Below are 24,319 nucleotides of genomic sequence, written 5' to 3'. Positions count from 1 at the left end.
GCAGGCCATCTAGTCCCACCCCCTGCTCAATGCAGGATCAGCCTCAAGCATCCAGGAGAAGGATCTGTCCAGCGGCTGCTTGAAGAAAACCAGTGAAGGGGAGCTCCCCACCTCCTCAGGCAGCCCATTCCATTGTTGAACTATTTGGACTGTGACATTTCCCCTGATATCTAGCCGGTACCACTCTACATGTAGTTGAAAATCATTACTGCAGGTCCTATCCTCTGCTGCCAACAGGAACTGCCCCCTGTCCTCCTCCAAGTGACAATCTTTCAAATACTTCCAAGAGAGCCATCATGTCCCCTCTCAATTTCTTCCTCTCCAGGCTGAAAATCCCAAGTCCCTTTCCTCACAGGGCTTGATCCCCTGGCCCTGGACCATCCTCATCGCTCTCCTCTGAATCCTCTCAATATTCTCTACGTCCTTTTTGATATGAGGCCTCCAGAACTGCACTTCGGACTCCAGGTACAGCCTGACCCAAGGGGTACACAGTGGGACTATGATGTCTTAAGATTTCGAGGTGATGAGATTTGAAGCACAAGGCCGCCAACCCCCTTAAAAAGAAGGCGGAAAACAAACTAGCTTGTTTGAGAGAAACCAGAAGGCACGCTGCTAGAGCCGAGACCAAGGAGCCAATTAGAGGACAAGGGTGGAGAGGCAGGGGCACCTGACACTGATGTATTGCTGAGACCTTGAACGTTTAGTTCTCACCATCCATTAAACCAGCTGAAGGTCACAAGGCTGGGAGAGAAGACGACCACGGCAGCGAGGGAGAAGTCAAATAGAAACACACGTTTTTTTTAAAAAAAGCATGGCTTAGTGAACAATGAGGAATGCAGAATGATTAAAAAATCGACGGTGGCCCTGGCTTTGAAAGAAACTGCATTCCTCAAGGTGACATTAGAACACCAGGTTTTTCCCCCCACCAGGGTAATTTGAGGCAAATGAAGAGATTCAATTAAAGCATTAAGAACAAGAAAAAACCCACAACGGCCGCGGCTTGGGAAGGAGCAGAGACTGAATAGGAATTTTAAATAAAATCCTCCAAATAATCGAGAAGGGGAGGACGGCAATGAAGTCAGGCAATGCGCTCCCTAAGTCATCCAGACAAAAGCAGCTGCTGCTTTGAACCCAGATGTGATTCTGGGCTTCCCTTGGAAGGGTGGATCCAGGATTTTTGCATAAGGAAAGACTAGGATCACAGCTGGCAAGCAGAACCACCAAGCAGCGTTCTGAGAATCAGGAGGCGAACAGACAGGAGCAAAATGTATTTCAGACTTTCACATCCAGGGTTTCCCGAATGGGTGGGAGATAATTAATTTTTTATATATTTTAAAAATGTGTTAAAACATTTATCGGGTGATACGACCATATACGGTCATGTCAACTCTCCCCAAAATGGCCGATGATGGGCCTGGAGGAGCTGCGAAAGGGAGGGGCCCCGGGTGGGCGTGTCCACAGCTCTGCTTCCCAACTGTATTCTGCATGATGGCGCCACTTCAAAGAATGTTTCAGGGATTTCTCCATGGTAAAAAAGTTGAGAAAGGCTTGTGTATTTACACCAGTCAAGCTATCTGACATGCAGACGTAACCTTTGATAGCACCTCCCCATTCATTTCCATGGAGGGGCAAATCCCCTTTGCAAATGTATTGCATCTTATTTCGGTGAAAGAAGGTAAGACGCTGGCGTGGGCCAGCACTTGGGTGCATGCCTTGGTGCACCCGTGCAAGTCTAGGTCTACATCCATGTACTAGTTCCTGGCAGCAGAACCCAGAGCCAATTTATTGTTGGCCAGGAGCGGAACCGAGGGCCCCATTCTAACAAATGCCAACAGGACCGCAAGCACAGAATAGCACTTGTGCCACCATCCCTGCAAGCCCCCTCCCCCTCGCCGGGATTGTGATTTCTAGAGAAATGACTTTTTCCAGAAGGAAAAAAGAAAAGCCAGCGCTGTACGCTGCTCGGTTGCTTTATCCCTGCCGGGTCCCTCAAAATTCCAAGCTGAATGCCGCTGCTGACGTTTCGACACCGCGTTTCAGGAAGCCGAGAACCCGGCAACAAAGACCGGCCCGGGCATTTATTTAGCTCGGCTTAATTGAGTTTCTGCAAGGCTAGCCAAGGAAATGTTCAAGTCCTTCTCAGTTAATTTGGTTCTCTCGGGCTGCCAACTCGATTCCCTGACTCATCACTTCTGCCGAGCAGAGACGCCCTGGGGGACCAGACGGCGGGAGAAAGGGAGCAGAGGGAACGGTCGGAACGCGGGAACTGGCTGAGCTATCAGGCGATATTTATGTGCAAAGGTCTGGGCTGCTCCCCACCACCTAGAGCAGGGGTGGTCAACCTGTGGTCCTCCAGATGTCCATGGACTACAATTCCCATGAGCCCCTGCCAGCAAAAGCTGGCAGGGGCTCATGGGAATTGTAGTCCATGGACATCTGGAGGATCACAGGTTGACTACCCCTGACCTAGAGGCTACTTCATTGTCATTCAATTACAGTTGACCTGTATGATGGGGAAACCAGCTGAGCCAATGCTTTGTGGGAAAGCCTCCTGCTGCTTGTGGGAAGCTGGGGATGAAACAACGTCAGCCGCTGCAAGCAGAGGTGGTATGCATTGAGCAGGGGGTTGGACTAGATGACCTGCATGGACCCCTTCCAACTCTAGGATTCGGATTCTATGATCAAGGGAAAGGAACTTCATACATAAATATTTAATAGGTCATTCAGTAGAGAATCATAGAGCTGGGAGGGACCTCCAGAGCCATCCAGTCCTGCCTCCTGTACAATGCAGGAACTCACAACCACCTGCCCGCCCATGGTGTCCCCCCATGCCCAAGTGATCCCTACACAAAAAAAAACCCAGAATTCAGCCTGGCCCGGAGGAAACCCACCTACTCACAGGGGCAACTAGCAACTCCCTGCGCACCCAAGGAAGGGCCACAAGAGACAAATGCCAGTACATCCTTTACTGCTCACCCACCCACTCAAAATCTGCCCAAGTTCATAAAAGATAACTATCTAGCCTCTGCTTAAAAACTTACAAAGAAGGAGAACCCACCACCTCCCGAGGAAGCCTGTTCCACTGAGGAACTGCTCTGACTGTCAGGACTTCTTCCGGATGTTTACCCAAAAATTCTTTTGAATTAATTTCAACCCACTGGTTCGAGTCCGACCCTCTGGGGCAAGAGAGAACAACTCTGCTCCATCTTCTCTATGACAGCTTTTCAGGTATTTGGAGATGGTTAACATATTAGTTGTCTTCTCTCCAAGCTAAACAGACCAAACTCCCTCAACCTCTCCTCATACGACTTGGTCTTCAAACCCCTCACCCTCTTTGTAGCCCTCCTCTGGACACGCTCCAGTTTCTTTACATCTTTCTTCAGTTGTGGTGCCCCAAACTGAACACAGGACTTCGACTGAGGTGTAGGCAAAGCAGAGTAAAAACATAGGCTCAGAAAGCTGAAACCAGCAACTGTTGGGGATTGCTGGGATCTGGAGGCTGCACAAGTTAGTTGCTCAGAGGCCTCCCAGCCCACCTACCTTGCAGGGTGTCTGTTGTAGGGAGAGGAAAGGAAGTCGAACGTAAGCCACTTAGAGACTCCTCTGAGTAATGAACATTAGAGTATAAAAACCAACTCTTCTTCTAAAATGAAAGGAGACCCGTGTATGATGTACCCAGCTCCTTGGGAAAGGGGCAGGATATGAAAAAGAAGAAGAAGAAGAAGAAGAAGAAGAAGAAGAAGAAGAAGAAGAAGAAGAAGAAGAAGAAGAAGAAGAAGAAGAAGAGTTGGTTCTTATATGCCACTTTTCTCTACCCGAAGGAGTCTCAAAGCGGCTTACGGTCGCCTTCCCTTTTCTCTCCCAACCACAGACCCCCTGTGGGGTGGGTGAGGCTGAGAGAGCCCTGATATTCCTGCTCGGTCAGAACAGTTTTATCAGTGCCATGGTGAGCCCAAGGTCACCCAGCTGGCTGCATGTGGGGGAGTGCAGATTCAAACTCAGCTCCGAAGCAGGAGGGCTGAAGTTAACAACAATATTCTCGTGCTATTAGACCTGTCAGCCGCATTTGATGTGGTTGACCACGAGCTCTTGGTTCACCGCCTCGCTGATACTGGGATTGGAAGGGTGGCTCTTAAATGGCTATCCTCCTTTCTAGAGAACAGATCACAGAGGGTCGCTGTGGGGGAGGAGTTATCCGACTCCTTTGCACTCCCATGTGGGGTGCCACAGGGAGCGGTGCTCTCCCCCACGTTATTTAACATCTATATGCGTCCCCTGGCTCAGCTGGTACGGAGTTATGGGCTTGGGTGTCACCAGTACGCTGATGATACCCAGCTCTATCTCTTGATGGATGGCCGGCCAGATCTCCCCCCAGAAAAATTCGCCAGTTGTTTGGAAGCAGTGGCTGGATGGATCAGGAAGAGCCGCCTGAGACTCAACCCCTCTAAGACGGAGGTCCTTTGGCTAGGCCGAAGGGAGCAGGAACAGGAAGCGCGTCTTCCCTGCCTGGACGGGGTACAATTGTCATCTGTGCCTCAAGCCAGGAATTTGGGAGTGATTCTGGATGCCTCACTTTCCATGGAGGCCCAGGTCACTAAGGTAGCCCGGACGGCGTTTCTCCATCTACGCCAAGCTCGGCTACTAGCGCCCTACCTGCCCCCGGAACACCTGGCCACTGTGATCCATGCAATGGTTACTTCTAGATTAGACTTCTGTAACTCGCTCTACGCGGGCCTACCCTTGTCTCTAACCCGGAAGTTACAGCTGGTACAGAATGCAGCTGCACGGGTCCTCACTAAATCATCTTGGAGGTCCCATGTTCAGCCTCTGCTGAAGCAGCTGCACTGGTTGCCAGTTTGTTTCCGGATCAGGTTCAAGGTTTTGGTATTAACCTTTAAGACTATACGCGGCTTGGGTCCTGCATACTTGAGGGACCGCCTATCTCCTTATGCCCCCCCGCAGGGCACTTCGCTCTGCGGGTAAGAATCTGCTGATGATCCCAGGACCCCGGGAGGCACGCCTGGCCTCGACAAGGGCCAGGGCCTTTTCGGTCCTGGCCCCTACCTGGTGGAATGAGCTCCCTGAAGAGCTGCGGGCCCTGTCGGATCTCTCTGAGTTCCGCAGAGCCTGCAAAACGGAGCTCTTCCGCCAGGCGTTTGTCTAAGGCCGGGTGATGGCCCGGGGCTAAGATCGGACCCCTCTCCCCGGAGGGGGGAGGCCAGTACTAGACTGACCTGGTTCCCCAGAGTGTTCCATCCTATGCCCAATTATCCTCCGTTCCCTTCTGCTCATCCAGTGGGCCTGTACGGGAATAGTTTTAATCGCCATCATTGTGACTTAGTCATTGTTTTAATGGGGTTTTAATGGGGAATTTTAATGGTTAATATATTGTATCTGTATTAAAATGTTGTGAACCGCCGCGAGCCGGTTTCCGAGAGCGGCGGTCATACAAATCAAATAAATAATAAATAATAATAATAATAATATAACTTGTAGGGCTGTGGTGCAACAGAGCCATATGTTTGCCCCATACAAGCTCTGCGTTTTTGAAAGGGATGGGTTTCTAAGTAGTCGATCCTTGCTCTGAGGGTTCCGATATCATAGAATCACAGAATCATAGAGTTGGAAGGGGCCACACAGGCCATCTAGTCCAACCCCCTGCTCAACGCAGGATCAGCCCTAAGCATCCTAAAGCATCCACGATATCACTTTCCATGCCTGATCCTGTGGGCATGTCTGCTTCATGGCACGCTTCCAGGCTTTAGCGTTCTTGTTTCCACAAAGGGTCCTCACCCAGACCAGCCCGGCATCAACGGCGCAAAGATTTAGCCGCAGAGAAAGTAATCTGGCAATTAATTGAGGACTTTGTCTCCCCAAGTATCTACACGGAAGACGATCTGGCAATTTGCAACAGCAGCTCACGGGATGCCTTATGCTCACGGGCCTTGGAAAACATGCAATTTAATGAAATGAGTTTTTATGAGCAAACTGCTGCTATGAAGCAATCAGGCTTTTATCAATAATGAAAGCTCTTGGCTCTGTTAGCAAAAAAGGAAATCTTTCATAAGAACGTAAGAAGAGCCCTGCTGATCAGACCAGTAGTCTATCTAGTCCTGCATCCTGTCCCACAAACTGGCCAACCAGTTCCTCTGGAGGGCCAACCACAGGGCAGAGAGGCCAAGGCCTTCAAAGGTGGCGCTAACGCACATGCGGGTGTGCGTTTTTGCCAGCAGGGGGCGCAAACACGCATGCGCGGCAGCTCTGCGTGTGCGCGTTTGCGTCGCTGGCGTGCCGGCGGCCGTGCCTGCCTCTTCCCCCCCCTCTCACTGCGGGGGGGGGGGGGAGGCAGGGACGGCCGCTGGCGGCCCGGTACCAAGGCCTTTGCGGCCCGGTACTGGGCTGCAGACCGGGGGTTGAGGACCCCTGCTTTAGAGAACAGGCCACCTTACAACACTCGGATGTAACACCCCTCCGTATATTTGAACAACCATTTTGATCATTTTAAGTTTAAAGCACAAAACTAACAACCTTCAAGGCAGATCTAAGGTGATCCGGAGAGGCCTCAATCCTGAAACATTCCCTGAATCCATCCTGCCTGACCGGCCAACATTCTGTTCAGCCCGTTTTTAATTAACCACGGACAGGCTCCCGATGGGGGGAGGCAAACAAGATTCACGTTCCGCAGGAAGCGGAAATCCACCCTCACCTGCTTCACGACAGTGACGGTCCTGGGGGCCACGGCGACCACGGCTGCTGCATCGTGGGGCTCGGAGCCCAGATCGATGATTTGCTGGAGGATGTTGACAGCCGTGGGTTCGAGTTGTCCGCCTTCGCAGGTAGAGGCAGGAGAAATGGCTGCGTCAGAAACAGAACAGCTTTAAACCAATATAGAATCCAACTTTCCATACTCTAGAATCATAGAATCATAGAGTTGGAAGGGGCCATAGAGGCCATCTAGTCCAACCCCCTGCTCAACGCAGGATCAGCCCAAAGCATCCTAAAGCATCCAAGAAAAGTGTGTATCCAACCTTTGCTTGAAGACTGCCAGTGAGGGGGAGCTCCCCACCTCCTTAGGCAGCCGATTCCTCTGTATCGTTTGCTACACACCCTTCTTCCCTATTCCCTTATCAAATCCATTGTCCTGCTCTTCAATAATTAGAGCAGAGCTCTTCAATCAGAAGAGGGTGGGGTGCAATTTCACACACAATAAGCTTCATTAGAGCATTAAAAGTGTCCTGTCCTATGATGAATTTGGGGACATCCTTGTCAAAGAGCCACAGCACTGATAAAACTGTTCTGACCGAGCAGTAATATCAGGACTCCCTCAGCCTCACCCACCCCACAGGGTGTCTGTTGTGGGGAGAGGAAAGGGAAGGCGAATGGAAGCCCCTTTGGGACTCCTTCGGGTAGAGAAAAGCGGCATATAAGAACCAACTCTTCTTCTTCAGTAATATCAGGGCTCTCTCAGCCTCACCTCCCTCACAGGGTATCTGTTGTGGGGAGAGGAAAGGGAAGGTGATTGTCAGCCACTTTGAGACTCCTTCGGGTAGAGAAAAGCGGCATATAAGAACCAACTTTTCTTCTTGAGGGAACTCATCTTTAAAAGCATTTGGTTGCTTGGAGCTGCGTTGCTTCACCCTTATAGCATTGCCATAAGGATTAACAAGGTAACAGGAACAAGCGGTTGAAACCTTAGCATTTTTAAACCGCTTTTGCTAAACCGTCGTTTTCTCTTACCGTTCTCTGAGGTATACTGCAGGTTCTGCAACGCGGCCACAGCCGCCTCAGTCCCATGCGCGTCTTCCGTTTCTGTGACGTGGAGATACTGGGCAGCCGTTTCCTCCGTAACTTCCACGGTGGACTGCAAAACCTGCCGGGTGGTGACCAAAAAGAAATGATTTTAGAATCAGAAGCATCACAAACGCTGCCCAGCGTTTAGAGAATAACAGCGTACAAAGTGCTGTGGGTTGCATTCCATGGATCCGTGCTGCTAAAAGGGGCACTTTTCTCCCTCAGCAGCACCTTCAGAATCACAGAATCCTGGGCCTATTCTGCACACAATAGATAATCCACTTTCAATGCACTTTAGAGGTAGATTATCCTGTTCTGCACAGGAAAATCCAGCTGTCAAAGCACAATGAAAGTGCATTATCCTATGTGTGCAGAATGGGCTCTGGAGTTGGAAGGGGCCATACAGGCCATCTAGTCCAACCCCTTGCTCAACGCAGGATCAGCCCAAACGCAGGATCATTGCCTTCTGCCAGAAGACAATGGCTCTGCTTCAGATGTGGGTGTACGGGATTGAACCCTGTTACTTTCAGTTCATCTTTTGTCTTTTGAAGGTTGAAAGGGCAAATTTGCATCAAGAGTTGCAAGCGTCCCTTTCAAGTTAGCACCAATCAGTTAAGATGAGCTATTCTCAACTTTTTTTTATTTTGGCCCTGGCCCTTTTAGGTGCTGTTTTTGGGTTCCAGGGCCCCCTGCGGTAGGCTGGCCACATGCACAATGAGCTAGGCTAAAAAAGGCCCAAGCTAAGAGTGAACTAACTCTACTCAATGTCCCCTGTCTTATATACACACGAGACAGATTTCTAGAACGTTTGACTAAGAGAAGCAGTGCGTTTCTTTTTCTTTTCTTGAATGTATTAATTCAAATAGACACAAAAGAATAGACGGCATCATATCTATTTTCCCCCTTGACAAAGGTCAAACTTTCTACCAATTTATGAAGTCGTATGTGACAAAAAGGGTATTTCATTGGTTCAATTACCAGCCCACTCCCCATAAACCCTTTGGGCTCCCCTTCTTACATTTTCCACTCTGTGGCCCCTTCAAATGTGCCAGGGCCCTCCAGGGGGTGGTATGGCCCCTGCTGTGAGTGGATGATTTAGACAGTTAACTTCCCCTTCAAACTGTTGGGCTTATTTTACATACATGGCAATCCGGTCCTGATCATTCCTCCATTTCTCAACGGAGGAACTCAAAGTGAGATGGGGTTGGAGCACATCCCTGTTTGCAAAGGCTAAACAAGTTTGAAGCTATTCCTTGGGTTGGAGGCGGGTGAGAAAAAGTGATCCAAACTGTTATACATGGTGGGGAGAAAGTGAGCAGAGAGGACTTCTTTTTCTGGCTAGTAGAATTGAGTAGGGTTGGGCGCGGCGGCGTCCGAAGCAGCTGCTCCACCCCGCCGCAGCCAGCACACTCCCTCCCCCCCTGCGGTGAGGTGCTGGCTGCGGCGGGGTGGAGCAGCAGCTTCAGACGCCGCCGCGCACAACCCTAATATCAAGGGCAGGACATACGGAACTTACATGAACGCACATGAAACTGCCGTATAATGGAATGCTGCATCAAGGTCAGTATTGTCTACTCAGGCAGGCAGCAGCTCTTCAGGGACTCAGCCTTTCACCTCCCCTGCCACCCGACCTTCTCCTGTTTCTGCGGTGCTTTTCTCGTTTCATTCCCGTTTTCTCTTTCCCTCCCTCCCTCAACCTGCGCTTAATATTTCGTGGACAGCGGGCTTTACCTCCCACTTCATCACCCCGTCCATCAGTTTGAGTCCGTGTTTGTTCTTGAGGTGTCTGTTGAGTTCCCATTTCGTGCCGTACACAAAGTTGCAAACCGGGCACTTGATACCGCCTGGGGAGGGAAGCGGGGGAGGGGGGGGGAGAATGAAATTAAGGTGATATCGATACAGACATCAGAATCCTTTCACTTATAGCCAATGAAGAAAAGAAAAGATCCCACAGTCATAACACCGGATTTGCATATTAAAGGTAAAGGTATCCCCTGTGTAAGCACCGAGTCATGTCTGACCCTTGGGGTGACGCCCTCCAGCGTTTTCATGGCAGACTCAATACGGGTGGTTGCCAGTGCCTTCCCCAGTCATTACCGTTTACCCCCCAGCAAGCTGGGTACTCATTTTACCGACCTCGGGAGGATGGAAGGCTGAGTCAACCCTGAGCCGGCTGCTGGGATCGAACTCCCAGCCTCATGGGCAGAGCTTCAGACAGCATGTTACCACTCTGCATTTGCATATCATGTTTAAACAAAAACCAGGCTGCTATGTTTGCGTCATTTGCTTGACCCTAATAAGAAGTATGAAATGGGTTTCGCTTTTGTTGGGGATCTTGCGTGGGCCAACACAGCTGCCTGAAACTTCTTAAAAAGTTTAGCGTCTGTCCGTCTGTCATCCGTCCATCATTTATTCATTTATTGGCTTCATAAATCCCTCTAGTCCCCAAACGCCCCTTGCCCCACCAAACTCCTTTTGGGTAGGGCTCTTCTAGCTCTGCGGGCTCTGCCATCCGCAAAGCAAATTTTGTTACTGCGAAAAAGCAGAAAATCATCAATTACAGCATGAGCGTTTGGATTTCCCGCAGTGTGTTGCCAAAATGTTTGCGGTGAGCGTTGCATGCTCCCCCCCTATTTTGTTGGGCCTCTTAGAGACAGTGGGGATGGGAGAAAATTCGAGCCTCCCTCCAACTAGGCTTCGGCCGAAAAATAATAATAATTTTCGGTTTAGTTCCCTTTCCCCACGGCAATCATTCTTGGCTTTTCTCAAGCCTTAAAGCCTTCCTTTCCTCAGCTTTAATTTTGACAGTTGCTCCGGAAGAAGCCCCGGAATCTTGCAGGGAACTCTCGTGAGAATGGGTACGGACTGATGGGAAATACTCTTTCATAACTGAGGATTAAAGTCAACTGTTGCCTCAAGTTATTTTCTAAGCCTTGTCATGAAATCTTACAGCCAAGACAACATGGGGTGTGTGTGTGTGTGTGGGGGGGAGCTGCCCTATAGAAGAAGAAGAAGAAGAAGAAGAAGAAGAAGGAGAAGGAGAAGGAGAAGGAGAAGGAGAAGGAGAGGGAGAGGGAGAGGGAGAGGAGAGGGAGAGGGAGAGGGAGAGGAGAGGGAGAGGGAGAGGGAGAGGGAGAGGGAGAGGGAGAGGGAGAGGGAGAGGGAGAGGGAGAAGGAAGAAGGAGGAGGAGGAGAAGGAGAAGGAGAAGGAGAAGGAGAAGAAGGAGAAGGAGAAGGAGAAGGAGGAGAAGGAGAAGGAGAAGGAGAAGGAGAAGGAGAAGAAGAAGAGTTGGTTCTTATATGCCCGCTTTTCCCTACCCAAAGGAGGCTCAAAGCGGCTTACAGTCGCCTTCCCATTCCTCTCCCTTATCTTTGCTCTGCTTGCCTTATACATCATGGGCTGCCTGGCTTTGTGCGTAATCAAAATGGCGTCTCCATTAAAGACCTTAATAGGCATCGTGGCAGGGCAGAAAAGCTACCCTTGGCACAGGATAAGACAAAGATATCATCAGACGCCAGGAATGGAAATGAAATATTCCTTCCCGATTGCCCACTTAATAAAAACTCACTTAGGAGAGAGACCTTTCGATATTTCTTTTAAATTAAATTACTGTAACAATAACACCCCGTTAATTAAAGCCGCCACCTCTGTCACGGCGACTTTAATTAAGGAACAACAAATGGGAAAGTCTGCAACCGAGCCAGCAGCATAAAACTGTGTGTCGGTTAATTGACACCGCGGCTGAAGAAAATTAATTTCTATCCAATTCATTAAATACTTTGGAAACATAGAGGGGTGGGGGGAGGGAAGGTCACCGAATGACATGACTTATTTCCCTCTGACACCAGTACCAAATCGTAGGGAGTAACTTTCACATTTTTCCCGAAATGCCACCTGAGAGAGGCCGCTGCATTTCACAAACAAAGATTAACATGCTGTCCCTTGAAAGTCTTTTCATTTTGATAATGTATCAACAACAAGAAGGATCAAATGAGAGACTCCAAAGCAAACCCCCCCCCCCTGAAATAAACAGATGTTGTGATGGATATTTGGCCAGATCATCACAGACATGGAGTTGCCAGCTCTGCACTGCAAAAGACCTGGGGGAGATGCCTGAGGAGAGTGTGGTCTGGGGAGGAGACGGACTTCAGTGGGGTAGGACGCTATAGAGCAGGGGTGGCCAAACTGCAGCTCTCCAGATGTCCGTGGACTACAATTCCCATGAGCCCCTGCCAGCAACAGAGAGTCCACCTTCCAAAGTGGCTATTTTCTCCCGCTGAATTATCTCTGTCACCTGGAGATCAGTCAGTTGTAAGCCCAGAAGATCTCTAGCCATCACAGGGAGGTTGGCAAACCTAAGCAGATGCCAGCTGACCCCCTCTCCCCCAATTAAATGACCAGTTTTTTTTTTTTTCAACATCTCTTCATACCCTTCATCCACAAATTGGGGAACTTAGAGGCAAGCAGAGCCTCTTGTGGCGCAGAGTGGTAAGGCAACCATCTGAAAGCTCTGCCCATGAGGCTGGGAGTTCGATCCCAGCAGCCGGCTCAAGGTTGACTCAGCCTTCCATCCTTCCGAGGTTGGTAAAATGAGTACCCAGCTTGCTGGGGGGTAAACGGTAATGACTGGGGAAGCCACTGGCAAACCACCCTGTATTGAGTCTGCCATGAGCAAACCACCCTGTATTGAGTCTGCCATGAAAACGCTGGAGGGCGTCACCCCAAGGGTCAGACATGACTCGGTGCTTGCACAGGGGATACCTTTACCTTTTAGAGGCAAGCAGAACTGCTGTACAGAGGAATGCGTTGTGGGTGAGATGTCTGGCATAGAAACCTCTGCCTGCCTCACACTCTTGAGCCGTATTGGTCTGAAGCAGCGGAAAGGGCTTTCTCCACCATCGGTTTCGTGAAACCCTGGGGTTTCTTGATGGCCCTGGAAGGATTTCCTTCATCTATCCATCCATCCATCCATCCATCCATCCACCCACCCACCCACCCATCCATCTTGACATCAAACAGGAACTATGCAAATAACTCAGTTTATAATAATACAATAATAACTATAACATTATGAACAATAGAACATTGGGGAGAACAATAAATCAACCCTTACTGATGGCCCAGTGGGTGGGCTAATCTGCAATGATGGGTGCAGGAAGAAGGCTGAGGGGGGGGCCGATGAGAAGCGGTGGTACTGGTCTACCTCAACCAAGTGTCTGGCAGAAGAGCTCTCTTTTGCAGTCCCTGTGGAACTGTTCGAGTTCCCTCAGGGCCCTGATCTCCTCTGGGAGCTCATTCCACCAGGTGGGGGCCAGGATGGAGAAATGGGTGGGAGTTAATGCATTTTTATACGTTTGTACAATTTGTTAAACATGTATCAAGTGATATGACCATATATGGTTATCAATCCCCCCCCCCAAATATCCAGTGATGGGCCTGGAGGGGGTGAGAAGGGGAGGGGCCCGTGTCCACAGCTCTGCTTCCCAACCATATTCTGCATGATTGTGCCACTTCTGGGGCTTCTCAAAGCCAGTCGCAACTTTTAAGAGCAACAAAACTGGATTCAAGGAGCAAGCTTTCATGCGCATAGGTGCTGAATGAAAAATATTTGCTGTTCAAGGTTCCCCCGGACTAAAATTTTGGTCTACTGCTTCAGACCGACACAGAGACTCACCAGATTCTTGGGATCCGTCAAGACAGACAAGAAACTAGGTCCTTGAGGGAGGTTTTCGGGGGTTGAGATGTACTAGTTTAATTAAGCGATTTATTGAATGCAGTGAGAAGAGATAAGAGGAAAGTGTCCAGATCAGACTACTGGCTGAAAAATTAAATGAAGGCCTTTCAAACTACTTTGCCTAGACATCTGGGACCGACATCCATTTCTTTCAAGGTATTCAAAGGGAGGGACGGTCGTCTCTAGAAATGCTGGAGTGGTTTTTAAATTGGATTCTGCAGCCTACCCACGATGCGGCTATGAGGCATGGCTGGTTATGATGTTCGGAATCTATCTAAAGCAGGGGTAGTCAAACTGCGGCCCTCCAGATGTCCATGGACTACAATTCCCAGGAGCCCCTGCCAGCATCCGCTGGCAGGGGCTTCTGGGAATTGTAGTCCATGGACATCTGGAGGGCCGCAGTTTGACTACCCCTGATCTAAAGCCACAAGGAAGAAGTGGGCCCCTAGACATTTAATGGAGAGCCATCTTGAAGACCTCTGCCTGGACACTGACCAGGCCCCTCCACTTAGAAGGAAATTAGTCATGTGGAGAGATGGCTTTTTAAACTTATAAATATATATATATATATATATATAATGAATTCCCATCCATTTGAGAAACCTTGGCTGAGAAAGCCGGATGTAACGTAACATTTGTTAATACATGCTGTATGTTTTGAATAAGTGTCTCCACTTTTTGTACATAGTAGTTTGTATATTTCTGGAGTGTACTCTGCCTACTTCCTGGAGTTGCTAGGGATTGAATCTGGGACCTTTAGAGCCAGCTTGGTGTAGTGGTTAGAGGCACCGATTTCTAATCGGGCGAGCCGGGTTTGATGCTGTGCTCCCTCACATGCAACCAGCTGGATGACCTTGGGCTCGCCATGGCACTGATAAAGCTGTTCTGACCGAGCAAGAATCTCAGGGCTCTCTCAGCCTCACCCACCCCACAGGGTGTCTGTTGCGGGGAGAAGAAAGGGAAGGCGAATGTAGGCCACTTTGAGACTCCTTCGGGTTGAGAAAAGCGGTATATAAGAACCAACTCTTCTTCTTCCTCAGTAATATCAGGGCTCTCTCAGCCTCACCCGCCTCACAGGGTGTCGGTTGTGGGGAGAGGAAAGGGAAGGTGAATGTAAGCCACTTTGAGACTCCTTTGAGTAGAGAAAAATGGCATATAACAGCCGCCGCTGCTTCCTCCTCCTCCTCCTCCTCCTCCTCCTCCTCCTCCTCCTCCTCCTCCTCCTCCTCCTCTTCTTCTTCTTCTTCTTCTTCTTCTTCTTCTTCTTCTTCTTCTTCTTCTTCTTCTTCTTCTACTACTACTACTACTACTACTACTACTACTACTACTACTACTACTACTACTACTACTACTACTACTAATGTGTGTCTTGTTTGTTGTTCTGATCCCACCTGAAGGTTGGCATCCCTCACCTACCTTGCCAAGTGCCTGTTATGGGGAGAGGAAGGGAAGGCGATTGAGAGCTGCTTTGAGACTCCTTTGGATAGCAAAAAACCAGGTATGAAAACCATCTTCCAAAAGCTCTGCCAGAGATCCTGGAGAGGCACAGCCAGCCTGAGCAGACCAAACCGTCTTGGAAGGACCAATGCGCGGATGGCGTCACGTGTCCAGGTGCTGTCCCACCTTTGCCTTGCTAAGCTTCGGCCAATGGGAGTTCTTGAGGCATTAAACACCTTGGCCTGTATTATCTCGCCATCTCTTTTGCTCTTTTGTCATTCTGCTCCTAGCAAAAGATCCCGAGTGTGAGCAGGCTCCCCTTGTGCCCGCCTTGCCTAGCGGTCTCCATCTGTGCCGCAGCGGAAGGAGGGGGGCTCTGTGTACTTTCCCAAAGCTTTCGGCCTGACTCACCACCCCAGTCTTGCTAGAACATGAGTATGTGCCTCCAGCAGACGTGGATTCTTCTCTTGTTTTTTTTCCCCCCAAAGAATGAAAGAAAGAATTTGGAAACGCTTTTTTGCATGTCACGCTTGAGAGAATTATGTTTTATTCATTATCTGGGGCCGTGGCGCGATTCTGGCATCTCGTCTAGTGGAACAAAAAGGGGAAAAATTTTTAAATCCCCACAAGATGCTTTTCAAGGGGAGAGAAAAAAAAGTTCGGCGTTTCAGCATTCGGCGTGGGGGTAATAACTCGGAAACTCTCAGAAATTATATACAAAAAGTCGTCTCCTTCCTCCTCCCCTCTCCCGCCCCGCGACAGCTCTCAGCTTTTTCAAACACAATGCAATCTAATTTAACTTCCCTTATTTTCCTACTCGCTTTGTTGTGTCCTGCATTCTGAAATCCATTTTATACTCCGCAAGCTCTCGGATCGTGCTGTCAGGCTGCCAGCGACACAACAGCTAAACTCCCCTCGGGTGATGAGAGAGGAGCACAGACGCACCCCCCCCCCCTCCTCCCCCCCCCCCCCGCGCCAGTTGCATCCGGATACGATGCTCTTTTACAAAACTTTAAAAATAAAACTTAAGAGTCCCTGATAATTCCCTTTCCCCTTCAGCTTTCAGCCCCTTTTTATCATCAGCGGCTTTAGAGATCATCGCGGGAGGAGAGCGTACGGCGGCCAGATGGGGCGGTTAGCATTTTATTCGGGATTGATTTTTGGCTGCGTTCTGCGGGACTCGTTTCTGGAAAATGTGCATCGATTGGGGAAACTTGAGAAACAGAAGAAGAAGAAGAAGAAGAAGAAGAAGAAGAAGAAGAAGAAGAAGAAGAAGAAGAAGAAGAAGAAGAAGAAGAAGAAGAAGAAGAAGAAGAAGAAGAAGAAGAAGAGAAGAAGAAGAAGAAGAAGAAGAGTTGGCTCTTATATGTCGCTTCTCCCTACCCAAAGGAGTCTCAATGTGGCTTACGTTCGCCTTCCCTTTCCTCTCCCCACAACAGACACCTTGTGAGGTGGGTGAGGCTGAGAGAGCCCTGATATCACTGCTTGATCAGAACAGTTTTATCAGTGCCGTGGCGAGCCTAAGGTCACCCAGCTGGTTGCATGTGGAGGAGTGCAGAATCGAATGTGGCATGCTAGATTAGAAGTCCGCACTCCTAACCACTACACCAAACTGGCTCTCAACACGAGACACAGTTTTGAATCCGTCCAATGATGAAAACACTCACAAAGCTGCCTTCTACTTGAGCAGAATGCCAGTGCATTCTGGCAGCTTCCTGACCTCAATCTGTTGGCTCTGCCAACACGTCTTTAACAAAAACCGAGCCAAAAGACTTTCTCTGGGGATCAATAAAAAAGGAAACAAAAAATCCACCCCTTCCCACTCCTGGAAAAGCTACGAGTGCTGTAGCATGTCCCTGCACAAGGTAAGCGAATTGTATCTGAATTCAGTGGGGAGCGTTTGCATGACGCCTTGAAACAAACCTTGTTCCAGGAGAGCTTCGTCTGCCAGCTGGCTGGAACCTGCGTTGACGTACACCTCGTTGGGATGCTTCCTGTTGTAATGCCTCTTCAGGGAACCAGATATGTTGCAGGAGTAATGGCAGTGGCCACACCGGAAAGGCTAGGGGACAGGGGAAAGGAAACAAATGAGCCGGATTCACACGCATGCTAAAACAGGGGTAGTCAAACTGCGGCCCTCCAGATGTCCATGGACTACAATTCCCAGGAGCCCCCTGCCAGCATTCGCTGGCAGGAGGCTCCTGGGAATTGTAGTCCATGGACATCTGGAGGGCCGCAGTTTGACTACCCCTGTGCTAAAAGGACCCAAGAGCCAAACTTCGGGGCCAGTCACTAGGGATTCCAGCCTCCAGGTGGACCTGGGGATCCCTGGAACTGCAACTCATCTCCAGGCTAGAGAGATCAGATCCCCTGAACAAAATGGACAAAGACACATCTCCAGGCTAGAGAGATCAGATCCCCTGAACAAAATTGACCTTTACAGGTCTTCTTCAGAGGTCACTATTGAGCACACAGAGACATTTTAAAACACAGAAATACATATAAAATATGCGTGTAAATTAGTTATCACCCAGAGGTCCCTTGCATGCTCACTAGAGATTATAAATGCTTGTGCATCAACGAGTATTTTTTTTTCCCCAGACAGTTGCCTCCAGTAACCTCTCCTGGTGTGAAGCAGAGTCAGCCGTGTGTTCCTCTGTGTTACTTTTCTTGGATGCTTTAGGATGCTTAGGGCTGTTCCTGTGTTGAGCAGGGGGCTGGACTAGATGGCCTGTATGGCCCCTTCCAACTCTATGATTCTGTGATTCTATGATTCAATGAAACCAATGAGGAAGAAATTAACTTTGAAAACAGGCTATGGAAAGAAACCAGAACCAATTTTGGTTCATGTTTGCATATTACAGGTATGAAGATAATATCTATTGAATATTAAATATTGAAGTTATTCATTTCTTTCAATAAATTGGAGCAACTCTAAACTAAAACAGATTACATCTTTTTTGATAGCCAACCGGTCAAATGCTTCTAGCAGGGAGGTTACTGGAGGCAGCCCTTTGAATGTCTGGATATGCAACTGATATAAGCGTGTGATCTACAGAAATAAGCGTAACTCCCTGCCGTTTTATCATTTGTACTATTTTTATATATTGCAGCTCCTTAAACAAAATACAAATCATATATTTACACTGAACATATTCTTTTAAACGTTATTGATTTATTTACATTTTATTTATTTATTATTCGGCTTATAGGACTACTCCGCTTGGCCCAGCAGTCTCGGGGTGGTGTCCATCACATTAAAACAGCGTAGAATAAAACAGCTAAAAACTTACTGCATCTTCACTTCCAGCCTCCCCTGCAATTACTTTCCTATATTTAGTTGCCGGAGTATGGATGTTACAAGGGACAGTGTTGCGGGGGGGGGGGGGGGGTCTTAGATGTTAGTGGCAGCCTGGCCTCAACCGAATGTCTGGTGGAAGAGCTTTGTCTTGCAGGCCCTGTCGGTAACTGGTTAAGTTCCGTCAGGGCCCAGGTCTCCTCTGGCCGCTCATTCTACCAGGTAGGGGCCAGGACCGAAAAGGACCAGTCTCTGGTCAACGTCAGGTGCACCACTCGTAGGCCCGGGGCCACCAGCCAGTTGGAACCGGCTGAGCATAATGCTCTTCAGAGAGGCAGTAACTCAGATAGTCAGGCCCAGACTGTGAATGGCCTTAAAGGTCAAAACCAGTACTTTGAACCTAATCTGGTACTCTGCTTTTCTCAACATTTTTTGGGTTCTCAACCTTTTTCCAGGTCGGGTTTTGTCCCACCCCCCTAATTTCTTTGTGCCACCTCCAAATCTCCAGGGGTTTCCTAGCCTAGATCCGGCAACCCCGTATCCCCATTCCTGTCAGTGTCCAGGGGGACCCGGTGACTCTACCGGTCACAGTTAATCCCATCTGGACTTATCATAACTTGGACCAGGAGTAGTCAAACTGCGGCCCTCCAGATGTCCATGGACTACAATTCCCAGGAGCCCCTGCCAGCATTCGCTGGCAGGGGCTCCTGGGAATTGTAGTCCATGGACATCTGGAGGGCCGCAGTTTGACGACCCCTGACTTGGATATTAGTGAGCTCATTGGTTCAATAACGTAACCCTTCCAAAAGCAACACATGCCTATCCCGCGACTCATTATTTCCAGCTTTATTGACTTTTTATGCCCCACGAAGTTTGACATAACAAGGAGAACTGAAAAGGCAAAGGAAGCCAGCGATTGAAAAAGCACACCGCCACATCTGTGTCAAACTGCTAGCCAAAGTATTTTTTGGCCACGGCTGCTAAACCCTGGACTCCTCCGTAAAAAGATGGATCGTGGGCCAAGGTAGCATCTCTTGCTCTGAACTCACAACAAAACGGCAGCAGCATTGAATGAGGGACTCTGTGAATTACGAGGCAATGAAAATTAACGCCCTGCACTAAGGCCCTGGCTTGCTTCTTTCTGCAGAAGGGAAGGCAACCAAAGCTTATGCCTCATTCTAACATGACTACTAAAAGAGATGAATTGGGTTATGGGGCCAGGGAGGAAGTCCAGCAATCAAGGTTACCCTTTACTCACCATGTCAAATAGCAGGGGCAACAGCACTAGCACAAGGGAAGGGAGGGAGACAGTACATTCCCTGGTTACCCATGAGATCACTGGTTTTCAGTGAAGAACCTTAAGCTCAGAAATCCCTCCATCCCCTAGCTGGACAGAGGTTCTAAGAGAGCCTTTCTAAACCTTTTTACCACTGGGAAACCCTGGAAACATGTGTCAGGCTTTGAAAACTCCCGGAAATGATGTCAGCAGGCCACACGTTCCTGCAACACTCGTGGAAGTCACATGGCATCGGAAGTGACATGACCTAGACACTCCCACAGGATGTGACATCACCAGGCCACTCACACATCACAGGAAGTGATAGCACAGGGATATTTTCAGATGATTTGTGAACAAAACTGGGTCAGCACTCTGGGCTGGCTACCACTTTGTTCTTCTTCACCGAAAAGGAGCCTGTAGAAACAGGGCCCGGACGGGTCTATGCTGCTCCATCGCCTCCACCTCCCCACCCCTAATGCCAGAAACAGGGCTGGAGCAGGCCTATGCTGCTCCATCCCCCTCCCCGTGTCTCACCGTTAAGTTAAAATGAGAGTACTTACCTCTCCAGACACCAGTCACTACCACATGCAACAAGCCTTGGCCAGCAAGGATTTGTATGGCTGGAGCCCCTCCAGGCCTATCAGTGCCCATTTCGGAAGGGGTGGGTAGGTCAACATAACCATATATGGTCATAGCACCCAATACATTTTTTTAAAATTAAAAACATATAAAAAGTTAATTAACTCCCACCCGATCAGAGAAACCCTTCTGGGGCCATCGTGAAACCCTAGGGCAGGGGTAGTCAAACTGCGGCCCTCCAGATGTCCACGGGCTACAATTCCCATGAGCCCCTGCCAGTGTCCACTGGCAGGGGCTCATGGGAATTGTAGTCCGTGGACATCTGGAGGGCCGCAGTTTGACTACCCCTGCCCTAGGGTTTCATGACACCCGGGTTGAGAAAGCCTGTTCTAAGGCCGCAGCGCTCGCCCAACTGAAATTAATTTCTGCCAAGCGTAAGATTCAATCGCTTCACGAAAACCAATCAGTACAGATGTCCTGCTAAATCCCCTTGGGAGAACGCGAACAAATCCATGTAAAATCGGGGGGCTGACTAGAATACTGAACACCGCCACGGTTTGATGCTGCTTCTGAGGCGGAGCTCGGGCGCCAAGAGCCTCGTAAACTCTCATCTTGTTCACTGCGCAACGACGAAGCTGTGTAGCTGTGGTACCCACGGAGGACCGAAGCTGAAACGCCCTCTGACAAGGTCATGGAAGAAGGAAGGAGGGCAAGTCAGGTCTTTTAGGCCCAGCTTCAAAAGACACAGTGAAAAACCACGCGTGGTAATTACGAAAACCCACTGGCTGTTTCTCTCTCTCTCTCTTTCTCTCTGAGATGTGTCGTCGAGCTGCTTCCGACTTAGGATGGCTCCATGAATTAATGACCCTGATCTGGATAGCCCAGTCTTGTCAGAGTTCAGTAAGGAGGCCAGGGACCAGGTGGTGGCTGGAGATCTCCTGGGATTACATCTGATCACCAGGGTGACAGAAAACGGTTCACCAGGGGGAAAATGGCAGCTGTAGAACGTGGACTCTATGGTGTTATATCCCCAATGAGCCTTGAGCTCAGCCAATACAAACAGGCTAGTAGTCCCTGGACTCAATGAGATTTGGCTGGCCTTGACCAGAGCCTGGGCCTATTATGGTTAACAAAGGGCTAGAACAGGGGTAGTCAAACTGCGGCCCTCCAGATGTCCACGGACTACAATTCCCAGAAGCCCCTGCCAGCGGCAGGGGCTTCTGGGAATTGTAGTCCATGGACATCTGGAGGGCCGCAGTCTGACTACCCCTGGGCTAGAACATGAGAGCTACTACCACCACTACTACTACTACCACCACTACTACTACCATTAATAATGATGATGCCATTGGAAGCATTTCCTAGTAATGGTAGATTTTTTCTGTTTGACCCTCAACTGGATTGATCAAGAACTATCACATGCTTCTTTTTTTCTTTTTAAAGCCTGCTATTAATTTTCATTGCCAGTGAGAACAAACCTGACTCTTCAACTTTTGGCGTGAACAATAAAAACCGTGGACAGCAAAACTGCTTCATTGTTTAACAACGTTCTCTGCCTCGAGAACTAGAGGAGTTAAAAATCTATATTAATAACTCGCTGTCAAATCCGACCGTGAAGATACAGCCGAAACCCATGCCTTGCCTCATGTGAGGCCATAGATTTCCCCACCACCAATTGGAATGAAAGCATCAGTGGGAACTCTTAAGGAGCCTGTTCCCTCTCTCTTTATGGTGATACTCCAAAGACAGATCAGCCTCATTCTAAATAGAAGCAAATGACCACACACACAGTGGCTCATTTCTAGGACATCTGATCACTTCACCACCCTCTCTTTCTTCTGTCCTACTGAATCAGACTGTTGGATCATCAAGGTCAGGACTGTCCACTCAGACTGGTAGACGTCTTTCACAGGTTGCTGTAGTGGTTAGGAGTGTGGACTTTTAATCTGGAAAGCTGGGTTTGATTTTGCGCTCCCCCACATGCAGCCAGCTGGGTGACCTTGGGCTCGCCACAGCACTGAGAAAGCTGTTCTGACCTAGAAGGAATATCAGGGCTCTGTCAGCCTCACCCACCTCACAGGGTGTCTGTTGTGGGGAGAGGAAAGGGAAGGCCACTTTGAGCCTCCTTCGGGTAGAGAAAAGTGGCATATAAGAACCAACTCTTCTTCTTCTTCAGTAATATCAGGACTCTCTCAGACTCACCTCCCTCACATGGTGTCTGTTGTGGGGAGAGGAAGGGAAGGCAAATGTAAACCACTTTGAGACTCCTTCGGGTAGAGAAAAGCGGCAGATAAGAACCAACTCTTCTTCTACAATCAGATCCTTTAACTGGAGTTGCTGAGGATTGAACCTGAGACCTTCTCCTGGGTGTGCAAACAGTCTCCCACTGATCCATGACCCTTTCAAATGACTATTAACAACCCCCCGACTCTTCCAGGCATCGTTCTCGCCTCCCTTCCACTCCAGCCTGTCTCATCTTTTTCCTGCAGGCAAAGACTGCACCTTATTTTCTTTTGTGTACAGTGCCTGCCAGTTGCATTTTATTTGACTCTGAAGGACATGCACACAGACACACGCAGAAGAAAGATCACAGCCCTGTGTTACTTTCCATCTAGATACTAAAAATAAACCTCGGGCCATAACCCTGGCTCATCTCTAGAATGCCTGTTTCTAATCATGCCGCCATCCTCTCCCTCTCCTGTCCCGTAGGTTCTCATCCTCCTGGGCCATGGCTTGGATTTAGAGGTCTTCAGGCATAGTCTCCAACTCACCCCCGCCCATGCACAAACATGAGAGGTGATGGTACCGCTTTACTCTGCTCTGGTTCGGCCTCACTTGGAGTACTGTGTTCAGTTTTGGGCACCCCAGTTGAAGAGGGATGTAGACAAACTCACTTATGTAAGCCTCACTTCTGTCTTGCTTAACAACCCCATGACCCTCAGCCTGCAACTTCAGGCTCCAGTTGCAGATCTTGGGCTCATCAATGCCCAGCGCTCAGCGCCAAGTCAGCCATGAAGCTACAGCTCACAGATTATTTTGTATGCATGTATTTATACATTTATAGCCAGCTATTCCGTTTTATTGGTAGCCAGTCTTTTGGGCCAAGCTGGTTCTCATAAAACACTAATGACAATGAGAATGATTAAAATGCAACAATCCATCCACAAAAGCCCTAATAGCAATGGCCAATCAGGACAGAGCACTCGGTGTCCCTCAAAACAAACCAAAAAAATCTCCTAAACAGGACAGCTTGACTGACAGCGAGGGCCCCCTCTGGATTCCAGCTGAGACCCATTCCAGAACATCGGCGGAAGCACAGAGAAAGCTGCGGAAGAAACACAGCTCTCTAATCAATGATATTGCCAGGAGAAACTGCGGGCAGGAACAGAAATGACGCACAGGTATGGAATGAGAGTGTCATTCCTTTGCAACTGGTCTTCAAAGAATCTTACAACATTGGGTTGGATCCAGACTGCATCAGACATTTCTATTAATTCCCTGCTTTTCTCCACAGTCCCCTGCCCCCATGGTGTTCCTCGGGGTTGCTTCTTGGCGAGGCTTGGAAGTTTCATTTTGACACGGAAATTTTATCTGGATCCAGCCCGTTCCCCCCCCCCCCCCCCCCGTCTCTGCCAGTAACAAATCAATTGGCTTCTGTCGAAGGTTTAGGAATCACAAGCAAATATAGACAAATGGGACGGTTTGTAGTGAATACAATACAATACAAGAGAAAAAACCTATCCCAAGGCTACTATAGATGTAGTAAAATTATACAGAATAAATGAAATAAAAGGTTCTTCATTTTTGTTTATTCTTGTATAGGATCCAACCAGAACGATATCCAGATATGTCCCGTTTTCAAATAATAATTTTCCTCAATGGTTGTCCTCACTTTTGAATGTGACTGTTATGAATGTCCAAATTGTGAAATTCAACCTCTATTGAATAATATATATATATCGGCCTTTGGCTCTTCAATATGGGGATGCTAGTAATACCAACTGCTTCAATGGCTGGCAGCCACTTCAGGGTTGGTGGGGGGGAAAGCAAAACTGATGGGTTAAAGGGCACACAGCTGTCAAGATTTCAGACTTGTAAATAAAACTCCAATGTCACTTCCGACATGTAATGATGTCATCATATCAGCAACATCATGGGGAGGATCTGGGGTTTGGGGCTTCTACCACAGAGTTTTTGTTT

General features: G+C 48.9%; 1 protein-coding gene across 3 annotated transcripts in view; it reads right to left on the bottom strand.

Annotated features, from left to right (window-relative positions):
- The window catches only part of ZFAT (zinc finger and AT-hook domain containing), an 84,678-nt gene that overhangs the window by 8,461 nt on the left and 51,898 nt on the right, over positions 1-24,319 (bottom strand). For all 3 annotated transcript variants that reach the window (XM_077351450.1, XM_077351452.1, XM_077351451.1), the window contains exons 12-15: positions 16,887-17,025; positions 9,523-9,635; positions 7,738-7,870; positions 6,707-6,855 (exon numbers count right to left, since the gene is read on the bottom strand). In XM_077351450.1, coding sequence (XP_077207565.1) covers positions 6,707-6,855; positions 7,738-7,870; positions 9,523-9,635; positions 16,887-17,025 — 534 coding nt within the window. The remainder of the gene's footprint in view (positions 1-6,706; positions 6,856-7,737; positions 7,871-9,522; positions 9,636-16,886; positions 17,026-24,319) is intronic.

The sequence above is a fragment of the Paroedura picta genome, chromosome 9, assembly GCF_049243985.1.
Source record: "Paroedura picta isolate Pp20150507F chromosome 9, Ppicta_v3.0, whole genome shotgun sequence".
In the NCBI taxonomy this organism is placed as follows: domain Eukaryota; kingdom Metazoa; phylum Chordata; class Lepidosauria; order Squamata; family Gekkonidae; genus Paroedura; species Paroedura picta.
The sequence above is the reverse complement of the archived record's forward strand: the minus strand, read 5'-3'. Positions and strand labels throughout refer to the sequence as shown.